Genomic DNA, 23,390 nt, shown 5'->3' with positions numbered 1-23,390 from the left:
AATAAATAAGCAAGTGAATAAAAACGAAGCTTTTTTTTTTTTAATTGGATAAAAAGAGTTTCTGTTCCTCCAACTCCCCCCAGTGGAAGAGCACTCACCTTGAAACCCTAAGTTTGACCTCTGGCAGTGAAAAACAAATAAAGGTGGGAAAATAATCTGTACTACATTCATTGTATGAGTGGGGAGACCTGTGCAAACATTTACGAAGATCAGTGTCTTTCTCAGGCTGCACTTACTGTCTGCCTGTCTCACTGTCTGTCCTTGCTGGCGTCTGAAGCATGCAGCCCTGGCAGCTGCCCTGTGGGTGAGTGTTGCTCCCTTGCTGACTGGACTTTGTGTTGGAGGAGATTGACCAGGCTGGCCTCAAACTCACAGAGATCTGCCTGCCTCTGCTGGAATTAAAGGTGTGTGCCACCATGCCCAGCCTTTTATTGTTGTTGGAGGAGGAGATGTTAAAGCCAGGGTCCTTTTTGTGTGACTTTCTGTGGCCTGATGGGTTGAGTCCTTTCTTTTTCTCCTTCCCTTAGGTGAGCACCTGTGCCTATATCACTCAGAAAGTGGAATTTGCTGGCATCAGGTAGGTATCATGGCATTCTGGGCTTACTGGATGGTAAACACAAGTAGAGTCTAGTGCAGGAAGTGAGCCGAATAAGATACATGAGGCGGGTGGGTCTCCATATAGTGAAGTGCACAAGCGTTTCAAACGTTAGGCCGCTGCCATAGAAGTGAAGAATTACCGAGGTACACGATGGCAGTTTTAGGGTTGTTGTATGAGTTTGCTGTGTGTAGTTTGGGGACCTAGTCTCACATAGCCAGGCAGGTGTCAGTTTTGCTTTGTTGCCCACACTGGCTTTTAACCTCTGAGCCTTTTTCCCTGACTTCTCCAGTGCTATGGTGACAGGGGTATGCCTCCACACCTGGCTGCCTTCAGAATTACTGGAGAAAGTGGCTGAAGCTACTGTAACCAGAGTTACAAATTGCATATTTTAGAACGGGAATTACTTTGTATCAACATGTTGTCACATCACAGATAGAGTATTGTTTACAGGTATACAGTCCCCAGCATAGAACTTGGATATATTGCTATACTACCTGGACTGCGTCACTATTCCTGTATTTAAAATGGTTTCTGTATTTTAGTGAAAGAGACTTTTCAAACTCCCCCTTCTTTTCAGTGCTAGAGATGGAACACACAGTCATGTATACTAGTCAGTCACACACCCCTCTCCTGAGCAGCAACTGCAGCCCTGAAACACCCCCCTCCCACCCTGCCTACCGTCACCGTATTCTTTATGGTCTTATTTATTTTGTACTTGGAAAGTACTTTGCCACAAGTGTACATCTGCATCCTTCTTCCTTCCTTTCTTCTTTCTTTTTTTTTATACAGAGTGTTGAGGTAGCCTCAGTTAGCTTGGAACTCACTATAGCCTATGCTGACTGTATATATTTCTTGTGAATTTATAGCTCAATGTAAGCATTGTAATGCTTCCATGGCATTCTGCTGTATGGATACACCATAGTTTAATTTGTTGGCTATTTTTTAATATTTTTTAAATTTGTTTTATCTGCATGAGTTTTTCCTGTTTGTGTGTGTGTACCACATACACACCTGGTACTGCCAGAAGTCAGAAGAGAATGTCAGGTTTCTAGGAACTGGAGTTATGGATGGTTGTGAGCCACTATATTGGTACTGGGACCTGAGCCCAGGTTCTCTGTAAGACCAGCAGGTACTCTTAACTGCTAAGCTATCTTTCCAAACTCTGTTCCCTTTTTTCCTCCCCTTGGTTTTTCAAGACAGGGTTTCTCTGTGTAGCAGCCCTAGCTGTTCTGGAACTCACTTTGTAGACCAGGCTGGTCTTAAACTCATAAAGATCTGCCTGCCTCTGCCACCTGAGTGCTGGGGTTAAAGGTGCGCACCACCATTGCCCTGCTATCTGAAGGACTCTTAATCTCTATTGCAAATATACTTGCATGTCCATGTATATTGTTGCTGTAGTCACAGTAGCTAGGAAATGGAGTTCGCCTGTATGTCCATTAACAGATGAGTAAAGAAAATGGCATACATACCATTCTATGAAACCACTAAAAATAAAATCACCAAGTGGTGGTGGCACATGCTATTAATCGAAGCACTTGTGAGTTTAAGGCCAGCCTGGACTACAAAGCAAGTTCCAGAACATCTAGGGCTGTCACACAGAGAACCCTGTCAGGACTCTAGTTCAGAAGACAGTGAGTAAGGGAGTCACCTGAAGAGAGCAGTAATATTAACTTATATGTGTCTCCTTTCAGGGCGCAGGCTGGCGAGCTATGGGTCAAGAATGAGAAGGTCATGTGTGGTTACATCAGTGAAGAGACCAGGGTAAGATTTACAAAGTGATTTTATTTTTTTGGTTTTGTTCTGAATTCAAAGTAAAGGATTAAGCAAAATCGCATGATTGCCCAGCTAGAACTGGTCCTCTACTGCTCTGATATTTTATAATTGGATCTTGGCAGGTTTGAATTGATCTTTTTCTTCCAAATGAGTCTATTCAATATATTAAATACAGGATTGGTAGGTAGCTCTTGCTTGTAATCCCAGCACTTAGAAGGCTGAGGCAGGAAGATTACTGTGAGTTAGAAGCCATTATGGGTTACATAGTCAGTTCCAGTCTGGAAATCCATGTGAGAGCCATATGCCACAGTGCCAGTATCTGTCTGCTCCTATGGGGAGATGGGAGGCAGGGAGGAGGCTCTTCAGAAGCTCCTGGGCCAGTTTACCTGGCATATGCAGGATTGAAGAGACCCTACCTCAGTATGGAAAGTTGAGGAATATGTTCAAAGGTTGGGCTCTGACCTCTACCTGAGCACCAGTGTGTGCCTGCACCCATTTAAACTCGACTACACTCATACTCTCCTCATTATCTGTCTTTCACACACACAGACACACATGCACACAGAATTTAAGGCTATCTTCCCTTACATTCACTTTTTTTTTTAAGTGCTGTAATCAAGCCCGTAGAAGCACATTATTCACACTACCAACCTGCCACCCTCTTAATTTAGGTAACTTCATAGCAGATCATTTGCCTGGTTTTCCTTCTCATAAAATGTTATAAGTGGTCAAATTTGTTTTTAAATTAATTAATTAATTAACTTTCTTGTTTTGTTGTTTTTCAAGACAGGGTTTCTCTGTATAGCCCTGGCTGTCCTGGAACTAGCTCTGTAGAGCAGACTGACCTCAAATGGAGATCCACCTGCCTCTGCCTCCCAAGTGCTAGGATTAAAGGTGTGAGCCACCAACGCCTGGCTGGAATCTTTCCATTTTTATCTTTTATTTATTTGCCATGCTGGGGGATGTTTAGAGACTTGTATGTGCTGAGCAAATGTTTACCACTGAACTATACATCTCTAGGCTCAAAAGGTTTCTTTTTTTACAAGTTTAAGTATAGGCCATAATTTTTAAAAAGTAAGCCAGGTATAATGGCACACACCTGTAATCTGAACACTTCAGAGGAATTGAGCAGGACTACAAATTCAAGGCTGGGCTTGAATTACCAAAGCCACATATTAAGTTCATGTCTGCAGAAAAAGTTAACAGGTCTGCCTAAGTAGCTCAGTCTCACACTTGTTTGTCATGCCTGAAGTCCTGGGTTGAATTCCCAGTGCTGCTAAAAAGGAGCTGGACTTGTTGGTACCTGCAAGTACAGCGCTCAGGAGGCTGCGATAGGAAGATACCAATATCCAGGCTAGCATGGGCTTCATAGCGAGACCCTGCCTTATTAACAGGGCAAAACAAACAGGGCTGTGGCACTGGCTCAATGGGTAACAACACCTGCTGGGCCAACCTGAGACCCTGAGTTCAAATCCCTACTAGCGCCCACTTTTGCTTAAGGAAAAAGCAAAACAAAAAACAGGGCATGGTCACACATTTATAACCAGAGCAGTATCTGGAGGGGAGGGGAGAGCTAAGGTGATATCGGAACTTGCTGGCTTATAGACCCTTTCTTAAGGAAATACGGTAGACAATGACAGAACAGGACATTAACTACCTTGTTTGGCCTTTCTGTGCACTTAAGAACACACATACTCATTCTTAGTCACATACACACCAAACTTGCTCGGTCAAAATCCTTCATATCAGTACCTAGAAGTCACTAGATGATCAAATCTAACACTCTCAAAAGCATATTTCTTTCTAGACTTTATATTTCTGTGTGTTAGAAAAGGAGAATGAAGTTATCAGTACTTGCTGTGCCTCAGCACCTATAGGAAGCCTACAGTGTGAATAGTCTTTAAGGAGTAAGAACTAAAAAAATATAAAAACTAAAAATGATAAGAGATTTGCATTGTTTTTCACCAAACTTCTTCAGAGCTAGGAGAGAATGACTGAATAGCATATAACCAAAATACCACTTACACTTTTGCTTGGGGCAATCTGGTGAAGGGAATGTATGATATCAGTTATAATTTATTAAGCACGCCTGAGTTTTGGTGGTGCATGCCTTAAATCCCAGCACTCAGGAGGAAGAGGCAGGTGAATCTCTTGATTTCTAGACCTGCCTGGTGGTATATAACGTGGGTTCCAAGACAGCCAGGGATACACAGAGAAACCCTGTCTAGAAAAACCAAAATTAATATATATATATATATATATGGCTCATTTGGAAAGTCTTGGTTAAAGTTCTGTGAGGTTTTTGTAACTTTCATGGGAAGAGCTCCTGCCCTTTTTTCCAACTACATTTCTTTCATAAATATTCATGAAACATTTGTAGGTATTATAATACCTTGTAAGTCCTTCTGCAAGTGCTATAAAACTGCAATAGGTCAGGAACCAGATCTTGATACTTATGATGCAAGGTTCAGAGTAAGATTTTAGTAACTTCTGGGCTGGAGAGATGGCTCAGAGGTTAAGAGCGCTGGCTGTTCTTCCAGAAGATCTGAGTTCAATTTCCAGTAACCTCATCATGGCTCGCTCACAACCATCCATAATGAGATCTGGTACCCTCTTCTGGTGTGCAGGCATACATGCAGAAAGAAAGCTGTATGTACAATAAATAAATCTTAAAAAAAAAAAGATTTTAGTAACTTCTTTGTTTTTATAGATTTTTTTTTAAATTTGTTGTGTATGAGTGTTTTGTTTGCCAGATACATATGTGTGTACCATATACATGCCTGGTGCCCATGGAGTCCAGAAGAAGTCATTGGATTCCCTAGAACTGGAGTTAAGGACAGTTGTGAGCCTCTGTGTGGGTGCTGAGAACTTAACCTGGGTGATTAACAGGAGCATCAAGTGCTCTTAACTACTGAGCCAGTTCTCCATCCAGCCCCTGCTTTTGAATTTTTGAAGTAGGATTTCATGTAGCCCATGCTGGCCTCAACTTGCCATGTACCCAAGGATTACCTTTAATTTACAACCCTCCTGTCTCCACCTTCCAAGTGTTGGGATTGTAAGCACCTGCCATCACACTCAGTCTTATCTAGTATTGGATATTGGAGCTTCATGAATGCTAGGCAGGCATTTTACCAACTGGGCATTCTGTCAACTAAGTGAAAGAATGCATTGGTAAAGCTTGCTTTTAGAAGTAGCATTTCATAGTTAAGAGAATTCCTCCATCATTTCAAAAATTCTTTTAGTAAAAACCACAATTTTATTGTTTTATGTCTTTTTAAAGACAGGGTTTCCCTGTATAACAGCCCTAGTTGTCCTGAAGCTAGCTCTGTAGAGAAGGCTGGCCTCAAATGCACATAAATCTACCCTCTCTGCCTTCCAAATGGTGAAATTAAAGGCGTATACCACTACTGCCTGGCTAAAACCAGTGTTTACTCTGAGTAAATGTTTTGTTTGATTTTTGACATAAGATTTTGCTATTTAGCCCATGTTGCCTTTGAACTGACCATTCCTGCTTCACTTTCCTGAGATATAGGATTACAGGCATGAATTACCATATCAGAGTTTGCTCTATTTATTATTTTTGTAAAAATTTTGTATAATGTATTTTGTTTTGTTTCATGTAAGTGTTTCTCTATGTAGTCCTGACTGTCCTGGAACTCACTCTGTAGACCAGGTTGACCTCAGATTCACAGAGATCCACCTGCCTCTGCCTCCCAAGTGCTGGGATTAAACGTGTATGCCACCACTGCCAGACTAATATATTTTGATTGTGTTTTTTTGTCTCCCTCAACTCTTTTCAAATCATCCTCACCTCCTTGTTCACCCAACTTTGTGTTCTTCCTCTCTCTCTCTAAATCAAAAACAAAGATGAAAAACAAAACAATGAAAAAAAAAATGACAAAACAAAAAGCACCCACAAAAACATGTAATTTGGGCCAGGCGGCGGTGGCACACACCCTCTGATCTTTGTGAGTTCGAGGCCAGCCTGGTCTACAGAACGAGTTCCAGGATAGTCTCCAAAGCTACAGAGAAACCCAGTCTCAAAAAAGACAGAAACAAAAAACAAAAACAATTACTACTGAGCATGGGGCCTGCCCTATAGTATGGTTGATATACTCCATTGGAGAAAGTTGTTTTCCCTTTGCCAGCAGCTAACAGTTGCAAATAGCTTGTTGGTTAGGGGCAGGACCCTGTGTCCACTTTGACCTTTCAGTGCTGGGACCCTGTCTTGCTGGAACCTGTGCAGATCTTTTACATGTCTTAAGTGTGCTGCCATAATCTCTGTGAGTTCATATATGCATTGGTCCTGTTGGTATGTGGAAGACACTATTTCCTTGGTGTCATCTACCGTCTCTGGCTCTTACAATCTTTCTACTTCTTCTGAATAGATGCTGGGCCTTAAGAGGAGAGAGTTGATGAGGACATCCCATTTAAGACTACTCCAAAGTAGTCTCCCAGTCTTCACACTTTGTCCAGTTGTGGATCTCTGTTAATTCCCATCTACTGCAAGAAGCAGCATCTCTGATGAGGGTTGAGTGAGGCTGTGACCTATGAGATAGCGTATCATCAAGAGTCATTTTATTTCCATGTTCCTTTAGTAGAGTAATGATAGGTTATCCCTAGGCCCATGACATATTTAGTCGCAGGTTCTTGGCCGCTTTAGCAGTATCAGGTATGGGTTCTATCTCATGGAGTGAGCCTTAAACAAACAAACAAAACAAAACAAAAAAGCCCATACACAAACAAACAAAACAGTAGTTGGTTATTCCTATAACATTGTGACACTATTGAACCAGTATATTTTGTATGCAGGTTGCTGTTATAGGTTACAGGGATTGTGGATGTTAGCTTTTAAGCTTTCAGTATGTGTGCACTGTTCTTTTTTTTTTTTTTTTTTGTTCTTGTTGTTTCTCAAGACAGGGTTTCTCTATGTAACAGCTCTGGCTATCCTAGAACTTGCTTTGTACCAGGCTGGCCTTGAACTCAGAGATCCGCCTGCTTCTGCCTCTAGAAGGCTGGGATTAAAGGTGTACGCCACCATCACCTGGGCCATGCACTATTCTTAAGTGTATAATTAAGTATGTTGAGCTGGTGCAGTAGCTTGGTGAATAAAGGTGCTTACCATCAAACCTGAAAACCTGAGTTTAAGTCCCTGGGACCCACAAAGTGGAAGGAGAGAACCAACTCTGACCTCCATATGTGTTTGCACACACACACACACACACACACACACACACACACACACACTCCACACACACAAATGTAGATAAACATTTTAGGTGTATTACTGTTGTGACTTTGAGACCCTATTCATTCTATAGAACTGAAATTCTATACAAATCTTTTGCTTTTTAATACAAGTATGTTTTTATTTGTTACAGGTGGTGTTCCGTTCTACGTCGGCTATGGTTTACATATTTATTCAGATGAGCTGTGAAATGTGGGATTTTGATATTTATGGTACTGTTCCTTTAAGTATATTGCTTGTAACTACCACTGGAGAGAATTTTTTGTCCGTTCCCACCTCCCCTGTTTATATCATTTTATAGTAAGCACTTGCTACTATCCGAAGATCTGTCCTGCTTTCTTGCCAAACATCGTCAGTTTTCTCTCTTTTACTATTATTCTTTTTATTCTATTTTTATTCTTTTGGTTTTTTGAGACAGATTTTTTGAGATAACTTTGGAGCCTATCCTGTCAATAGCTGTGTAGACCAGGCTGGCCTCGAACTCAGAGAGATCCACCTGCCTCTGCCTGCTGAGTGCTGGGATTAAAGGTGTGCACCACCACTGCCTAGCAATTATTCTTTTAAAATTAAACTTCATTTTATGTGTATTGGTATGAAGGTATCAGATCCCCTGGAACCAAAGTTATGGACAGTTTTGAGCTGCCCTGTGGGTTCTGGAAATGAACCTCTTCCTCTGGAAGAGCAGCCAGTGCTCTTAACCACTGAGCCGTCTCTCCACCATCTTTTTTTTTTTTTTTTTCCTCCAAGACAGGGTTTCTCTGTAGTTTTGGAGCCTGTCATAGAACTCTCTCTGTTATCCAGGCTGGTCTCAAACTCACAGAGATTGTCTGTCTCTGCCTCCCAAGTGCTGTAATTAAAGGTGCATGCCACCACCACCCTGCTCTTTGTTCTGTTTGTTTTTTGAGATAAGTTCTCATATAGCTGATAATGGCCTTGAACTTTACATTCTCCTACTGTCTTCCGAGTGCTTCCATTAAAGGCATTCATCTTTATGCCCAGTTTATGCTGTTCTGGAGATCGAACCCTGGGCTCTGTGTATGCTAAGCAAACACTCTACCAAACAGAGGTAAAGATCAGGGGCAATCCTACAGCACTGAGGAGGCAGAGGCATATTGATTTCTGTAAGTTCAAGGCCAGCCTAGTCTACATAGCAAATTCCTGTCAGAGCTAGATATTCAAGGATGATCTTGAACTTATTCTCCTGCCTCTACCTCCCAAGTGCTATGATTTCAAGCATGTACTACCATGTATACAATTCTCTATTGCATTTGTTTTTAGACTTTTTCTTTTCTTTTTTCTTTTTTCAGTAAATGCTTGTTTAATCTGAGCAAAGCATTCCTGGGTGGCTCCAGGGAAACAGAAAACCAGAAACCACCTAGACTTTTTCATTTATTAATATTTTGTGAGTAGGTACGTGCATGCCCACATGCCCTTATGAGAGTCAGAGGACAACTTTAGAGAGTCTGTTCTTTCTTGATGTTGTGCATGGTTTCCCAGGATCAAACTGCCATCAGGCCTGAGCAGCAAATGCTTTTACTCACTGAGCCATCTTGCATAAACTGCATAGCTCTACGGAGAGACAGATGCAGAAACAAAATATGAATTCCAGAAACTGCAATAAGGTATTAATGAAAAACCTGAATTCTTAGATCTTAAATTCTAATATGATTAGACACACCAATTTCTTTATTTATTGTCGGTCCTTTCACAGGGTCTTGACCAGACTGTCCTCAAATCCATAGTCTTTCTGCCCCAGCCTCCTGTGTACAGGCATGTACTATTACCCTCAACTTGATGTCTTTCATTTAGTTTCCTCTCAATCATAGAAAAAATAAGTTTGCTTCAGCCTCATTGCATTTGAATTATGAAATAGTGAGCAGGGAATGTTAACTACTATGAGGTATAGATTCTGTGACTATCCCATCAGCTTCATGATTTGTACAGTTCAGATTATTATTATTGCTCATTAGTTCTTGCTGTGCATCAGCAAGGAAGTTATGGCTAGGAGGAACTAAAAACAATAATTAATGAATACCTAGGGCCTACAAAATCATTTTTCTTTGAACTTCCATCACTTTGAGAAAGAATGGAAGAGGAAGAGAGAGAAAGTGTGTGTGTGTGTGTGTGTGTGTGTGTGTGTGTGTGTGTGTTGTAAGTATAACTTTATGAGGGTCTGGGGGAATCAAACACAAGTCATTACGTTTGGCAGCAAATGCCCTTACCCACTGAGCAATCTCATTGCCCATCCCAAATTATCTTCTAATACATTTTAAGCATGACTATAAAAATAATCGTATTTGGAGTTTAGGTTGTTCTCTTATCTTGAATAAATACTGTATTAATCAGTCATCTCCCTTTTTAAAAACTGGGTTTATAATTATGAGATTATAAGAGATTGGACTGTACTTTCTGTGCTAAGGAAGCACTGAACTCCCATAATTAAGTTTGACTTGATAGAGTTGAGGATATCGGTAGCCCAATGGTAGAGCTTTGTCTAATGTGTCTATTATATGCAAGTAGCATCTCCTTCATTTATTTTTTTACTTTGTACCTTTCTTTCTTTCCTACCCCTTTGTTTGTTTGTTTGTTTCTTTTTTGAGACAAGGTCTCAATATGTAGTCCTAGCTCGCTGGAATTTGCTCTGTAGACCAGATTGGCCTTGAACTCAGAGATCCCCCTACCTCTTTCTCCAGTGCTGAAACTAAAGAAGTGTGCCACCACATCTAGTGACTTTGTAGTCTACTTTTATAAAAAAATATAGAGGATCCCATTGTTTTCTATTTGGCCTGTTCCTTGATTGTATTTAGAGGAGACATTTCAAGCAGAGAGAGAGAAAGAATGAAAGAAAATAAAAAATAGCTGGTTCTTACTCTTCTCACTGTTTCTTTTCAGGGGATCTATATTTTGAGAAAGCTGTGAATGGGTTCCTTGCTGATCTGTTTACTAAGTGGAAGGTATGGTTTTTTGTGCTTTGTTTTGTTTTTTATACATCCTAATCTTCTAGATAAATATCACTCACTAGATTTTTAATTTTTCAGGTTTTTTATTTTATCTTCTTCCTTCCTTCCTTCCTTCCTTCCTTCCTTCCTTCCTTCCTTCCTTCCTTCCTTCCTTTTTTAAAAAATTTCTCCAGATAGTGTTTCCCTGTGTACTTTAGGCTGTTCTAGAACTTGCTTTGTAGACCTGACTGTCCTCGAATTTGTAGAGGTCCACCCGTCTCTGCCTCCCAAGTGCTGGGACTAAAGGTGTGTGCCACCACCACTTGGCTAATTTTTAGTTTTTGAGATAGAGTTCTCATGTAGCCATGGTTGGTTTCTGCCTCCCTGTGTAGCCAGTGATAACCCTGAACTTTCTGATCCTCCTGCCTTTATTTAACAAGTAGTGGGATTATAGGTATGCTCTTCTATTTTTGTTTTTTCTTTTTTAACATTTTAACAGGTCAACCTTGGGTGTTGCTCCTCAGGTGTTATCTACCTTGATTTTGGATATTCTTAAGAATGCTAGGTTTGCTGGCCAGGGAGCCCCAGGGAGCTCCTGTCTCAGCTGCCCCACATTTGGTTACGAACCTGTGCCGCTACACACAGTTTTTTTTTTAATCTTAGAATGGGTCTCATTATGTAGCTGTCTAGCCTGAAATTCACTATGTAGACCAGGCTAGTCTTGAGCTCCCAGAAATCTGCCTTCTGCCTACTGAGTGCTAGGATTCAGTGCATATTCCACCACCACCTGGCACCACATGACCTTTTAGTGAGGCTGAACTCAGGTCCTCTTGCTTATGTGGCCAGCACTTTACAAATGGAGTTTTCTTCTTAGCCCCCAAATGCGGGTTTTCTAAATACATTTTTTTTCTATTAATTTGCCTTCTCTTTTGAGGAGAAGCTCTTTTGAGGAAATGTGAACTCTAAATGTAAATTACGTTAATCACCTCAACATGATGAACAACACTGGTGGGACACACAGGGTTAACTCATGGATTTCTCTCAGTGGTGAAAGGCTGAAAACTCTCTCTAAGATTGGGGTTAGGAACGCTTCCTTTGCCACTGCAGGTACCCACATATACATGAAAGTAAAAAAGCTTTAAAAAAGAAAATGGGGTAGGAGGCTGGAGACATGGCTAGGTGGTTACAAGTATTGACTGCTCTTCCAGAAGCCCTGAATTTGAGTGGCAGCCTCTATAGGCTTTCAGCTGTCTATATTTCCAGTTCCAGGGGATCTGACTGACTGACACTGTTTTGGCCTCTGCAAAGATTCAGCACACATATGGTGCACAGACTACATGCAGGCAAAATACCAATGCCTGTAAAAATAAAAATAAAGGCAAAAATTTTTAAAAAGAAAGTTGCTGGAGAGATATCTCAGTGCTTAGGAGCACTTGCTGTGTTTGCATAAGACCTGGGTTTGGTTCTCAGAGCCCACATATATGGTGGTTCACAACCATTTTTAGCTTCAGTTCCAGGGAATCCAGTTTCTTCTGATTGCATAGCTACCAGGCACATACAGACAAAGCACTCATGCACATTGGATGGATGGATGGATGGATGGATAGATAGATAGAAAGAATTCCTGATGTTTTTGGATTGGGATCTTGGTAAGGCTTTACTAGAGCTACCAATCCTCCTGTCCCAGCTTCCCAAATGGTTGGAATTACAGGCATGGACCACTATGCCTGGTCTTAATAGGGCTAAAATGACAGTGATGACTGGGTGCATTGGCACAAACATGCCTATAATCTCAGGATTTGGGAGGCAGAAGTAGAAAGATCCCCTCCTGGGCTGTATAGCCATACCTAGTCTCAAAATGACAAGAACAAAATATAGAATACAGAGCAGTCTACAGCAAAAATTGTAGTAGTTTAACCAGTCTTGTAAAGGAATAAACATTTGATTTCTCACTATAGGCAGCAAAATAGTGCTAGTGTGATACTGGCATTAGGATAGACATATAGATCAATATAATTGAAATGAAAGTCCATTTATCAACCATATTTCTGTGGTCTGCTTCTTTTAGACAAGGATAATGAAGTCCATTTAGAGGGGAAAGAATACTCTATGCAGCAGACATTCTGAGATAACTGAATATTTATATGCAAAAGAATGAATTTGGGCTGGGCAGCAGTGGTACATTCCTTTAATCCCAGCACTCAGTAGACCAAGGCAGGCAGATCTCTGAGTTTGAGGCCAGCGTAGTCTACAGAGTGAGTTCCAGGACAGCCAGGGCTACATGGAGAGACCCTATCTTGAAAAATAACAACAAAAAGCTAGGGATGTGGCTTGGTTGGTAGAATGCTTACCATGTACAAAGCCCTGAGTTCAGTGTCTGGCACCTGATAAAACTAGCTGTAGTGTACACCTGTAATCCTAGCACTAGGAAGGTAGAGGCAGAGGGAACATGAATGAGTTCTAGGACATCCTCGGTTACATAATAAGTTCAAGACCAGCACAGGATACATGAGACTCTGTCTCAAAAACAAAATGAAACAAGAAAGACAAATTGAACTTTTTAAATTGAAGTCTTTTGACCATAGGGATATAGCTCACAGAAGTCTTTTGACAATAGGGATATAGCTCACTTGACCTTCCTACTAGTGAAAACAACATCCTGATATACATAGTATTTCAGGTCACAGAGTTTGGACTAAAACAGGATGAGTTTAAAGTTTGGGTTCTCCTCCAATTAGCTTTTTGGTTGTGGAGAGCCTTGGTTTTCTTTTCTGCAAAATGGAGATGGTAATAGTCTCCTTCTCCTTCCTTCATGAGTTGAGGGACTCTTTTGCTCTTTCTCTGCAGTATAGTATGTGACATTTTTTCTGTCCATTGAAATCAGATAAGGATGCTGGATTTGGAGCATATGAAGTCCAGTGCCTAGTTGGTAACTAAGGAAGTCTGCTTTTCCCCAACAGTGTGCTTTGTGCACTTCAACTTGTACTCAGGAATTTCTGTCCATTTGGAATATATCCATGGTAGATGTAAGGTAACATATGCACATTAAGTTGTATTCTTTTATGTCAAATGCTGAATTGTGTTAGTATGGTTGGAAGACATGAGCTTGAGTCTGGCAGGAACTGAAACAAGCTTGTTGGCTCAGTAAACAAGCTACATGTCATGTTAACCAGTAAGCACCCTCTCCCAGAATTTTGATCTCAAGACTTCATGGAAGTGTTTATTTTTACTAGCTCCCATCTGCATCCAAAAGGTAATTCATGATTTTGGCTTATATCCCTTCTTCTCCCAAAAGCTCTCGACCTCATCCTGTGATGTATAGGAATGCCTTTGGTTCTTAAAGCCACCACTGTGGGCACTGGAGTTCTAATGAATTAAAAATGGATGGAGATATAATCAATAACACTTAGTTGGTCAAGTTTATGTCAAATCGATAATTGGGTAGCATGAACCCTTTCTTATTCATAGCTTTCCTGGCATTTTTGCACATCCTTGGAACTTTAAGTACCCTATCTGAAATTACACAGTGGTAAGCCTAAGAGCCAGAGATGAGAACAAGTGTTTTGGCAGCAAGTGTTCTGTCCCCTTCATAGTGCTCCCTAAAATTGTGTGAATCTCTCTAACTGCACAGCTGATGAGCCCACGAAGATTGCATATATTAGTATGCATAAGTTGCTTCATAGTGAAATAAATGAAGTAAACTTGTACCTGCTTTTTCTGTGTTCATGCCTAGGAGAAGAACTGTAGTCATGAAGTGACTGTGGTCCTGTTTTCCAGAACTTTCTATGATGCAAAATCTATTGGTGAGTAAATTTCTTCTTCTCATTCTTCTCCTTCTCCTCCTTCTTCTTTTCTCTCTCTCTCTCTCTCTCCCCCAAAGAGAGAAAGAATTAAAAATTTTTTGATAGATTTTTTTATATATGTTCTGATTACACCTTTAAATTTTTATTTGTATTTATGCATTTGGTTTTTGTTCTCTTCTGTTTTGTTTTATTTTTTTTTTTCCCCAGAGACAAGGTCTCACTATATTTCGGCTGTTCTGGGACTCACTATGTAACCAGGCTGGCCTCGAGGTCACAGAGATCTTCTTGCTTCTGCCTCAAGTGCACCATTAAGTCCAGATAAATTTTTAACAGGGTCTTGTTACATTTTTCAGCCTGCCCCGACTGACCTCCTGCCTGAGGTCCTGAGTGGCTGGGGTGCCGGCACACGTGGCTGTGGCCAGCTTCTTTCAGTTTTTCAGGTCCCTCGCCTTCATCTCCAGCAGCCCCTTTTCCTCTTCTTTGCTTTTGCACTTTTTGTCTTTCCCATCTTTGCTTAATATGTGTAAGATGGCTGGGCCGTGACACCACCTGAGACTCACACAGCAGACATACAACTTTGTTTACTTTGAGGCAGGGTTTCGCTATGTACCTGGCTGCACTGGAACTCACTCTGTAAATCAGGCTGGCCTCTAACTCATAGAAACCCACTTGCCTCTGCCTCCTGAGTGCCAGAGTTAAAGGTGTGCGCCACCACTGCCTGGCTTATTTGTTGATGATACCGATCTTCAACCCAAAAGACAGAGAAATCCAACAACACTTTAATAATCTTTTTAATATGATCTGTATACTGAATTTTCTGTATTTCAGATGAATTTCCTGAAATAAACCGAGCTTCAATTCAACAGGATCACAAAGGAAGATTCTATGAGGACTTTTACAAGTATGTTTTGGTGCCTTGCTGTATCTTTATTTATTTAATTATTGGTTCTTTATTTAATTTATTTAATTATTAGCTGTTTCTTCCTAACTTAAAAACTCTTTTTAGATTTCATCAGTTTTCCATTCTTATACTTTTTAAATTCTAGGATATAGAATAGCATATTGTATTTAGAATTTTTGCTTGTTTTTGCTGTTTTGAACAGTCTCACTATTCAGCTTTGGTTAGTTTGGAACTCAGTGTAAAAACCAGGCTAGCTTTGAACGTTGCTTGTTTTTGCTTACAAGGTGCTGGGGTTGTAGGTGTGAACCATGACAGCTTCCAGATTTTTTTCATTTTATTTTATTTATTTATTTTTTTGTGAAGTATTTTAGCCTTCAAAAGTAAGTGAGTAGGTAACATAAGAACCCTGGATGTCCAGTGTCTGAATTGCAGTTAATACCTTGCCATATTTGCTTTTTCTGCTTTTGGCTATATTTTACTTAAAGTATAGCTCTTATAATTATTCCTATGCAAAATAAGATCATTTGTACAAAATCATAATGTCATTTAACAAAATTATAGTGACTGACATTATCCAGTTATTTGATGCTTAATTATGTGCTAAAAAAAAAAAACTATCTGTGGCCAGAACAGCAGTGGTGAATACCTTTAATCCCAACACTCTAGATGCAGAGACAGGCGGATCTTGTGAGTTTGAGGCCTGCCTGGTCTACAGAGTGAATTCCAGGACAGCCAGGGCCACATAGTGAAACCCTGTCTTGAAAAACCAAACAACAGCCAAGTGGTGGTGCACACCTTTAATCCCAGCACTTGGGAGGCAGAGGCAGGTAGATCTCTGTGAGGTCGAGGTCAACCTGGTCTACAAAGCAAGTTCCAGGACAGGCTCCAAAGCTACAGAGAAACCCTGTCTGGGAAAAGAAGAAAAATATGTTGGGGACTGGAGAGATGGCTCAGAGGTTAGGAAAGTACTGGTTAGGTCCTGAATTCAATTCCCAGCCATCACATGGTGGCTCACAACCATCTGTAGACATGTTCATCCCTTCATCCCTTGCTTATTACTTATTAACCACATTGCCCTCCTTGAAACTTTGTAATGAACACGATAACATGTATGTAATAGGTGCTTGTTTTCTCTTTCATGATAATATTCCTTTCAGGGTGGTGGCTCAGAATGAGAGAAGGGAAGAGTGGACTTCACTCCTTGTGACCATTAAAAAACTCTTCATCCAATACCCAGTGTTGGTTCGACTGGAACAGGCAGGTACTGCATCCATGTGTCAGAGGTGCAGTGGGGAAATGACGTGTGGAATGGAGGCTGGAGACGGAGACAGCTCCTGTTCCATTCCTTTGTGTTGCTGTAGATAGTTCCTGCTTCTGGTGAGGTCTTTATTTTCAGCTGGATCAAGTTGTTCCTTACGTATGCTGTCCATTCCTACAGTGTCCCTGACACAATGTCAGGAGATAGAATGGAGCCAGATGCCTTCCTGGTCTTTCTTTTCCTTCCTTCCTTCCTTCCTTCCTTCCTTCCTTCCTTCCTCCCTCCCTCCTTCTTTCCTCCCTCCCTCTCCCCCTCCCCCATCTTTCTTTCTTTTTGGTGTTTTTTTGGGGTAGGGGAGTTGGGGGGGGTCTCTAGACAGGGTTTTTCTATGTAGCCCTGGCTGTCTCTGTAGACTAGGAGACCTGAAACTCAGATATCCACACACCTCTGCCTCCTGAGTCCTGGGATTAAAGGTTTGCATTACCAACACCATCTGGCATCTTCCTGTTTTTTTTTTTTTTTTTTTTTTTTTAAGAGTTCATCTTTCATGAATGTTTTTCCTTGTATTGTATCTTTTACTTCAGGGGGCTTTCCTCAAGGAGACAATTCTACCTCAGCACAAGGAAACTACCTAGAGGCCATCAACTTGTCTTTTAACGGTGAGTAAGAACGTACTAAGCCTACCTCTTGCTTCCCATGTGGCCGCAGACAGCCCATTGGTGGTGCTCAGAGCCCCCAACCTGGAGGTCTTCTTCCCATATACAGTTAACTCACAGTAGTGCATTCTGATTGGATGGTTGTGACTGCTCTTGGGCTTGTGGGCTTCTGTTGGGTGACCTGCTTAGTGTTCTAGTCCATTTCTTTCAGTACATAGCTGGTAGGACTCCTGCCAACTGCTTGTTTTACTGCAGACTCTTTTTATTTCTCACATCAGCCCTCAGCTCATTTTTTTTTTTAAATTTAAATTCTGCTTTTTAAAAGATAACACATATATTCTTGAGTGTGGAGCCTGTGATGGGAGAATCAAAAGCATGAGGGTTATAGAGAAAGTAAACTACTTAAGAGACCCTGTCTATCAAAACAAAAACACAGGGTCACTGAGATGGCTTAGTGAGTGACAGTGCCTGATACCAAGATGAGGACCTGGGTTTGATCCTTGAGATCATAAAAGGGACAAAAACAACTCCTGCAAGTTGTCCTCTGACCTCTGCATGCACACAGTGGCACTCACACACCTACACACACACACACACACACACACACAGAGAGAGAGAGAGAGAGAGTGATAAATTAAACAAAACCACAGAGAAGTTATGCTAAGTAAGAACAAGGCACTTACCATCAGTCCTGTTGTGAGAAGAGCCAGTAAGAAGGCTTGTGGAAATTTAGCGTTAAAGATTCAGGCAACCCTTTTCAGGGAATGTGGAGACTTTGGTGGCGCTGAGAAACACAGCAGTAGGAATTCCTGGAGCCACATTCCATCCCCAGTGACCCTGTCTCTGCTGTATCTGGGATTGTACTTTGTAGCAGGAAGACTGTGATAAGCCCAGCTCTGGGTAGCTGTGAGCATCCTTTGCTGGTGGTGGGAATGCTGACGTATTTTCACTTCACTGCATCGCCTTCCCATGAGTCTGTATCCAGGTGCTAGGGAATTCGAAAATTCAGAACTACTACTTCCATTTCCATATTTAAATTTCACAGATTTTTCATAGTGATAATTATTTCAGGGATAAAAGTTAAATTTATATCTTATAAATCTCTTGATCTATTTTCTTAAATATTGTCTTAAATGGATATTTGAGGGCTGGAAAGAGGACTCAGTGGACAAAGGTGCCTGTCTGTCAACCTGATGAGCTGAGTTCAGTCCCTTGAACCCCACATGGTGGGAGGAGAGAGCTAACTCCCACAAGTCCTCTGACCTGTACATGTGCACTTTGGCACTTGAGTGTACACATAATAAATACATACGTGTGAAGTACACATTGATTCTTGGAGCTTTCAGTATAGACTCATTCATGGGTGATGTATGATTATGACACAAAAACTAAGCACCTACTGGCTGTATGGGCAACTGTTGGGCATGGTTTGGGTGGTTTATAAAGGATAAAGTGAAGGTCTTGCTTTGGAGACATTGCTAAAGTAGAAGGGAAAGGTAAATGTGTGTATGACGTGATATGATTGGAATGTGTGCCGAGTGCCCTGAAAGCACACAGATGCTTAGCTGTGGCTGCATCCTGACAACTGGTGACACCATCACTGCTGGAGTTTTGTTTTCTTTAAAGTGTTTGACAAGCACTACATCAACCGCAACTTTGACCGAACTGGGCAGATGTCTGTGGTGATCACACCCGGGGTGGGTGTCTTTGAAGTGGACCGACTACTCATGATCTTGACCAAGCAGCGTATGATCGATAATGGTAACAGTCCTTGGTTTCTGCTGTCTCCCTGTGTTAATACCATCCCCTGTGGAGTTTTCATTGTGTTCTTAGGTTATGAAGGGCTTTGCAAGGTCATCAGGGAATGTCACTAGAATTGACTAGTGAAGGGCCTTGCTTCTCTGTTTACAGGTTTTTTTTTTTTTTTCTTTTTCTTTTGGTAATCAATGTCTAACTTAAAGCACGGTAGAGGAAATAGAAAATGCATGTACCTCTTTCCTGTGTAGGGAGCAATGATGAGTTTATAAATTGCAGCACAACAAGTCAGCTTTGCCTCAGACCATGATCAGTGATATCATTAATGGACTGGAAGACTTACCTCTGCTGTTGTCCTTCCCACCTCCTCTCTTCGTCCTTCCCTTTTTAGGAATTGGTGTGGACTTGGTCTGCATGGGAGAGCAGCCTTTACATGCCGTGCCACTATTCAAGGTAATGGAATTTAGATTTCCTTCTGAAAGACCAGTCGAGGAATAATTAAAAATAGAAAAATAGGAGTAGTTCATAGCCAGCTTGATGTTTAGCTTATCTGTGCCCTGGCTTTTTTCCTGGCAGCTGCACAACCGGAGTGTTCCGAGGGATTCTCGGCTAGGTGATGATTATAATATTCCTCACTGGATAAACCACAGGTGGGTCTCTGCCCCCTCACATGCACCCTGACCACCCTCCCCTCCCATCCCCCCACCCCAATTCCACATGTAGGGCAGTGCCATCCAGTTGGGGTCATGTAGATCTGTCAGGTCACTTGAAGTAGAGACTAGGACTTTTCTGGGTTTTTAAAAATATTTTTTAATAACTTTTATTTCTATGTGCACATACCATATATGCACATACAAATACGGGTACACTGAAAGGCCAGACAAAAGTGTCGAATCATCTGGAGCTAGAGTTACAGGTGATTGAGAGCTCCTGTTATGGGTGATGGGAACCAAACTCAAGTCCTCTTAGCCATTGGACTATCTCTCCAGCCTGCATCTGGGGCTTTATGCACAGTAGGCAATTGCTCTGCACAGCTTGTTCTCACCCTGAGGGTCATTTCTTTAGACCATTATTTTCTTCCTTTTCATTTTATTCCTGAGTAGCAAGATAGTTTTAATGTTCTTAGTTTGACTTTCAAGAAGTTAAAAAAAGTATTAGTGTTCTTCTCTATCTGTGTTTGATCCAATTCTCCAAGAGAGCTTGACAAGGACTGATGTGGTTGACTCCTGCAGCCTCCTCTCCTGCCGCCAGTTCCCTTTCTTGCTATGGGTTGCAGACATTTACTCTCAGGTCTGGGCTTTATTTTTCAGGTGCTTTCATTCAAGGCCCGGCTCCAAGCCCTTCTCCTCTGTGACTCCTTCCCAGTGACCAGTAGACACTTTTTATTTGATGATTTCTGTTTTTTTGTGTTGTTTGTCATGAGCTGGGCTCCATGAAGGGCAGACTACTTGGCTTATGCCTCTAGCTCAATAGAACCTTCTGTAGCATATTTTTTTAAAAAACACTATTAGCATACTTATTATTTATGTGTCTGTGTGCCCTCAGAAGAGGGCATTGGGTTCCCTGAAACTAGAGTTACAAATTGTGAGCCATCACTGGGAAGTTAGGTATCAAACCTGGGTTCTCTGGGAAAGTAGCCAATACTCTTAATCTCTTGGTTTGTTTTATCAGCCTGAATCTCTGCCTGCCTGAATGCCATCTTGTTAATCTCCTTGTGTGTGTCTCTTTATGTCCCTAACAAAGGGCTTCTCTTTCACTTTTGTTGAATAGCACAGAACACATCACATGGGGGAAGGAATGAGGGATACTTTACAGAATTTTACAAGGGATGTGTCACTGAATCCCACTGACACAGATAACAAGTAATCAAAAGCTACAAACAATATCTGTATGTTGTCTTCAACATTTATGATGGATATTCATTTATTTTGTATTTGCTATTTCCAGCATTTATTAGCATAACACACATATATATGTGCATTATTATTGGTCAGGGGCAAGGAAGAGTACATAATTTATAGTGTAACTTATAAAGTTTGATTGCGTGGGAAATACAAGGCAAATAATTTTTTTACCCATTGTGCTCTCTCTCTCTTTCCCTTCCTCCCTCCCTTCTTCCTTTCCTGATTGGCCTAAAACTTCCTCTGTTCCCTAATGCTGAAATTAAAGACATACACTACCATTCCTTGTGATACGTTGTTCTCTTAAAGTCAGTCTTCAGTGTCTCCAAGGTGAACTGTTAACTGTGGCTGGCAGGTCCAGCAGAAGTTCCAGCCTTTTAGACTGTAAGAGGTATTTTCATTATATTGCTGCACATGTGTATGAAGGTGTATATACATGTGTATGTACATACTTGTGGAGGGCAGATGTCAACCTAGTGTGTCTTTCTTTAGAAGCCATTTACTTTGTTTTATGAGACAGGGTCTCTTGTCCTAGAGATTTTCCAAGTAGGCTAAGCTGGGCAGTCAGTGAGCCACAGGGATCTATCTACCTGTCTGTCTGCTCTTTGCTGGGATTGCAAAGTGTGTAACACTGAGCCTGGCTCTTTTTTAATTTGCATTCTGGAAAGTGAACGTAGGTCCTCATGCTTGCCTGGCAAGCAGTTTACTGATTAAGCCATCTCCTCAGTCATTTCTTTTTCTTGCGACATGCTGTGTGCCCTAGGCTAGCCTAAAACCCAAGCACTCCTGCCTCAGCCTTCCAAGTGCTAGAATAATGGATATTTGATATTTGCCACCATGCCAGATTTTCACTCATATTCTTTACTCCTGATGTCTGGGAAGAAAATAGCAACTTCTACTTCTATACTTTATACCACTGGGAGAAGCCAAATCCTAGGGGTTGGCTGGACTCCAGATCCAATGGCACGTGCAGGTGACACTCAGGTGTTCTTATGTACTTAGTGTACCTGTACCATAAAATTGCTCCCCTGGCTTGTCACTTATCTGAGGTTGCTGATGCTTTTATTCTTTGTTGTTGTTGTTTTGTTTGTTTTGAAGCAAAGTTTCATTTTGTAGCTATGGCTGGCCTAGAACTCACCAAGACCAGACTGGCCTTGAACTCACAGAGATCCATGTTCCTGTGCTTCAAAAGTGTCCCACCACACCTGGCTTTGTTTTTAAGTTTTATTTGTTTCTAGTCAGAGATTTCCTAGAAGGTAGACTTAGGGCAACACCCAAACATTATTTTTGCAAGTTTTTGACTGAGAAGAGAGAATACAAGAAGCTCCAAGGTCCCTGAAACATGGAAAGGCAGTACAGCTTCTGTGTGTTTGTTCATTCAGGACTTGGGTGTGAGGCTGGTCTCCAGTTAACATAGGTTAATGATATGGATATATTAAGATTATTTTTACAGGGATTGGGATTTAATGGTTTCTGCTATCTTTTCTCGAGCATTAACTTTTGTCTTTTGCCTTTTTTTTTTTAATTTTGTTTTATTTAACTAAGTCCAGACCAGTGAGTGAATATTAACAACTTCCTGTAGTTCTAACATTGTACCAAACATCAGGATAAAAGTATTTGATATAGCCAGGCAGTGGTGGTGCACTCCTTTAATCCCAGCACTTGGGAGGCAGAGGCAGATGGATTTCTGTGAGTTCGAGTCCATCTTGGTCTACAAAGTGAGTTCTGGGACTGCCAGGACTATTATACAGAGAAACCTTGTCTACAAAAAACAGAGAGAGAGAGAGAGAAAGAGAGAGAGAGAGAGAGAGAGAAATGTTATGATATAAAGAGATTTGTCCCTGAAATAGAACACTCTGATCTAGTTAGCAGTTAGCACTAGTGCAGGCTAAACAGTGAGCATATGGTGTATGAAGAGAAAGGGCCAGAGCAGCAGTTGAAATCATTGCTAATATTGAAATTGGAATTTAAATTTTTTGCTATTATTATTATTACCATTATTATTTGAGAAAAAGTCTCACTGTGTAGCCTAGGCTGCTGAAAACTTGCTATGTAGATTGCCTGGCCTCTGCCTCCAGAATACTGTGATTAAAAGCATTTACAACTGTGATTGGCTTTATAATAATAAATTACTTGTATGTATGTGTGTGGAGGTCAGAGAACAGCTTTTGAAAATTGATTCTCTCCTTCCACCAGAGGTTGCTGAAGTTCACACTGTCAGATTTTCACAGTGCTTTTACCCACTGAGCCATCTTACTGGCTAGAATTGGGAAGATTTGCGAACCCAAAACAAAGCCAGGCACAGGCAAGCTGTCTTACTTGGAATTGCACTTTTGTCTTAAGGTGTAGATTAAAAAAGCTGGGCATAGTCAAGCATACCTTTAATTCTATCACTTATGAGGCGGAGGTAGGCAGATCTGAGTTCAAGGACAGCCAGGCCTATACAGAGAAGCACTGTCTTGAAAAACAAAAACCACAACAAAAAAAATTGTTACTGGAGAGATGCCTCAGCAGTTAAGAATATAGGTTGCTCTTGAGGAGGACCGGGGATCAGCACC

At 41.2% G+C, this 23,390-nt stretch overlaps 1 protein-coding gene across 11 annotated transcripts in view; it reads left to right on the top strand.

Moving 5' to 3' along the window:
- Window positions 1–23,390, top strand: part of Depdc5 (DEP domain containing 5, GATOR1 subcomplex subunit) — a 113,988-nt gene that overhangs the window by 12,035 nt on the left and 78,563 nt on the right. For 10 of the 11 annotated variants that reach the window (XM_051200450.1, XM_051200452.1, XM_051200459.1 and 7 more), the window contains 11 exons: window positions 528–577; window positions 2,290–2,359; window positions 7,753–7,831; window positions 10,512–10,573; window positions 14,292–14,361; window positions 15,190–15,262; window positions 16,420–16,523; window positions 17,105–17,179; window positions 18,803–18,937; window positions 19,323–19,384; window positions 19,508–19,581. In XM_051200450.1, coding sequence (XP_051056407.1) covers window positions 528–577; window positions 2,290–2,359; window positions 7,753–7,831; window positions 10,512–10,573; window positions 14,292–14,361; window positions 15,190–15,262; window positions 16,420–16,523; window positions 17,105–17,179; window positions 18,803–18,937; window positions 19,323–19,384; window positions 19,508–19,581 — 854 coding nt within the window. Of the gene's footprint in view, window positions 1–527; window positions 578–2,289; window positions 2,360–7,752; window positions 7,832–10,511; window positions 10,574–14,291; window positions 14,362–15,189; window positions 15,263–16,419; window positions 16,524–17,104; window positions 17,180–18,802; window positions 18,938–19,322; window positions 19,385–19,507; window positions 19,582–23,390 lie in introns of those variants that run through there. The other variant, XM_051200460.1, reaches the window with a different exon arrangement.

The sequence above is a fragment of the Phodopus roborovskii genome, unplaced genomic scaffold (genome assembly GCF_943737965.1).
Source record: "Phodopus roborovskii unplaced genomic scaffold, PHOROB, whole genome shotgun sequence".
Taxonomy (NCBI): domain Eukaryota; kingdom Metazoa; phylum Chordata; class Mammalia; order Rodentia; family Cricetidae; genus Phodopus; species Phodopus roborovskii.
Note: the sequence above shows the minus strand (reverse complement) of the source record. Positions and strands in the feature narration are given on the sequence as shown.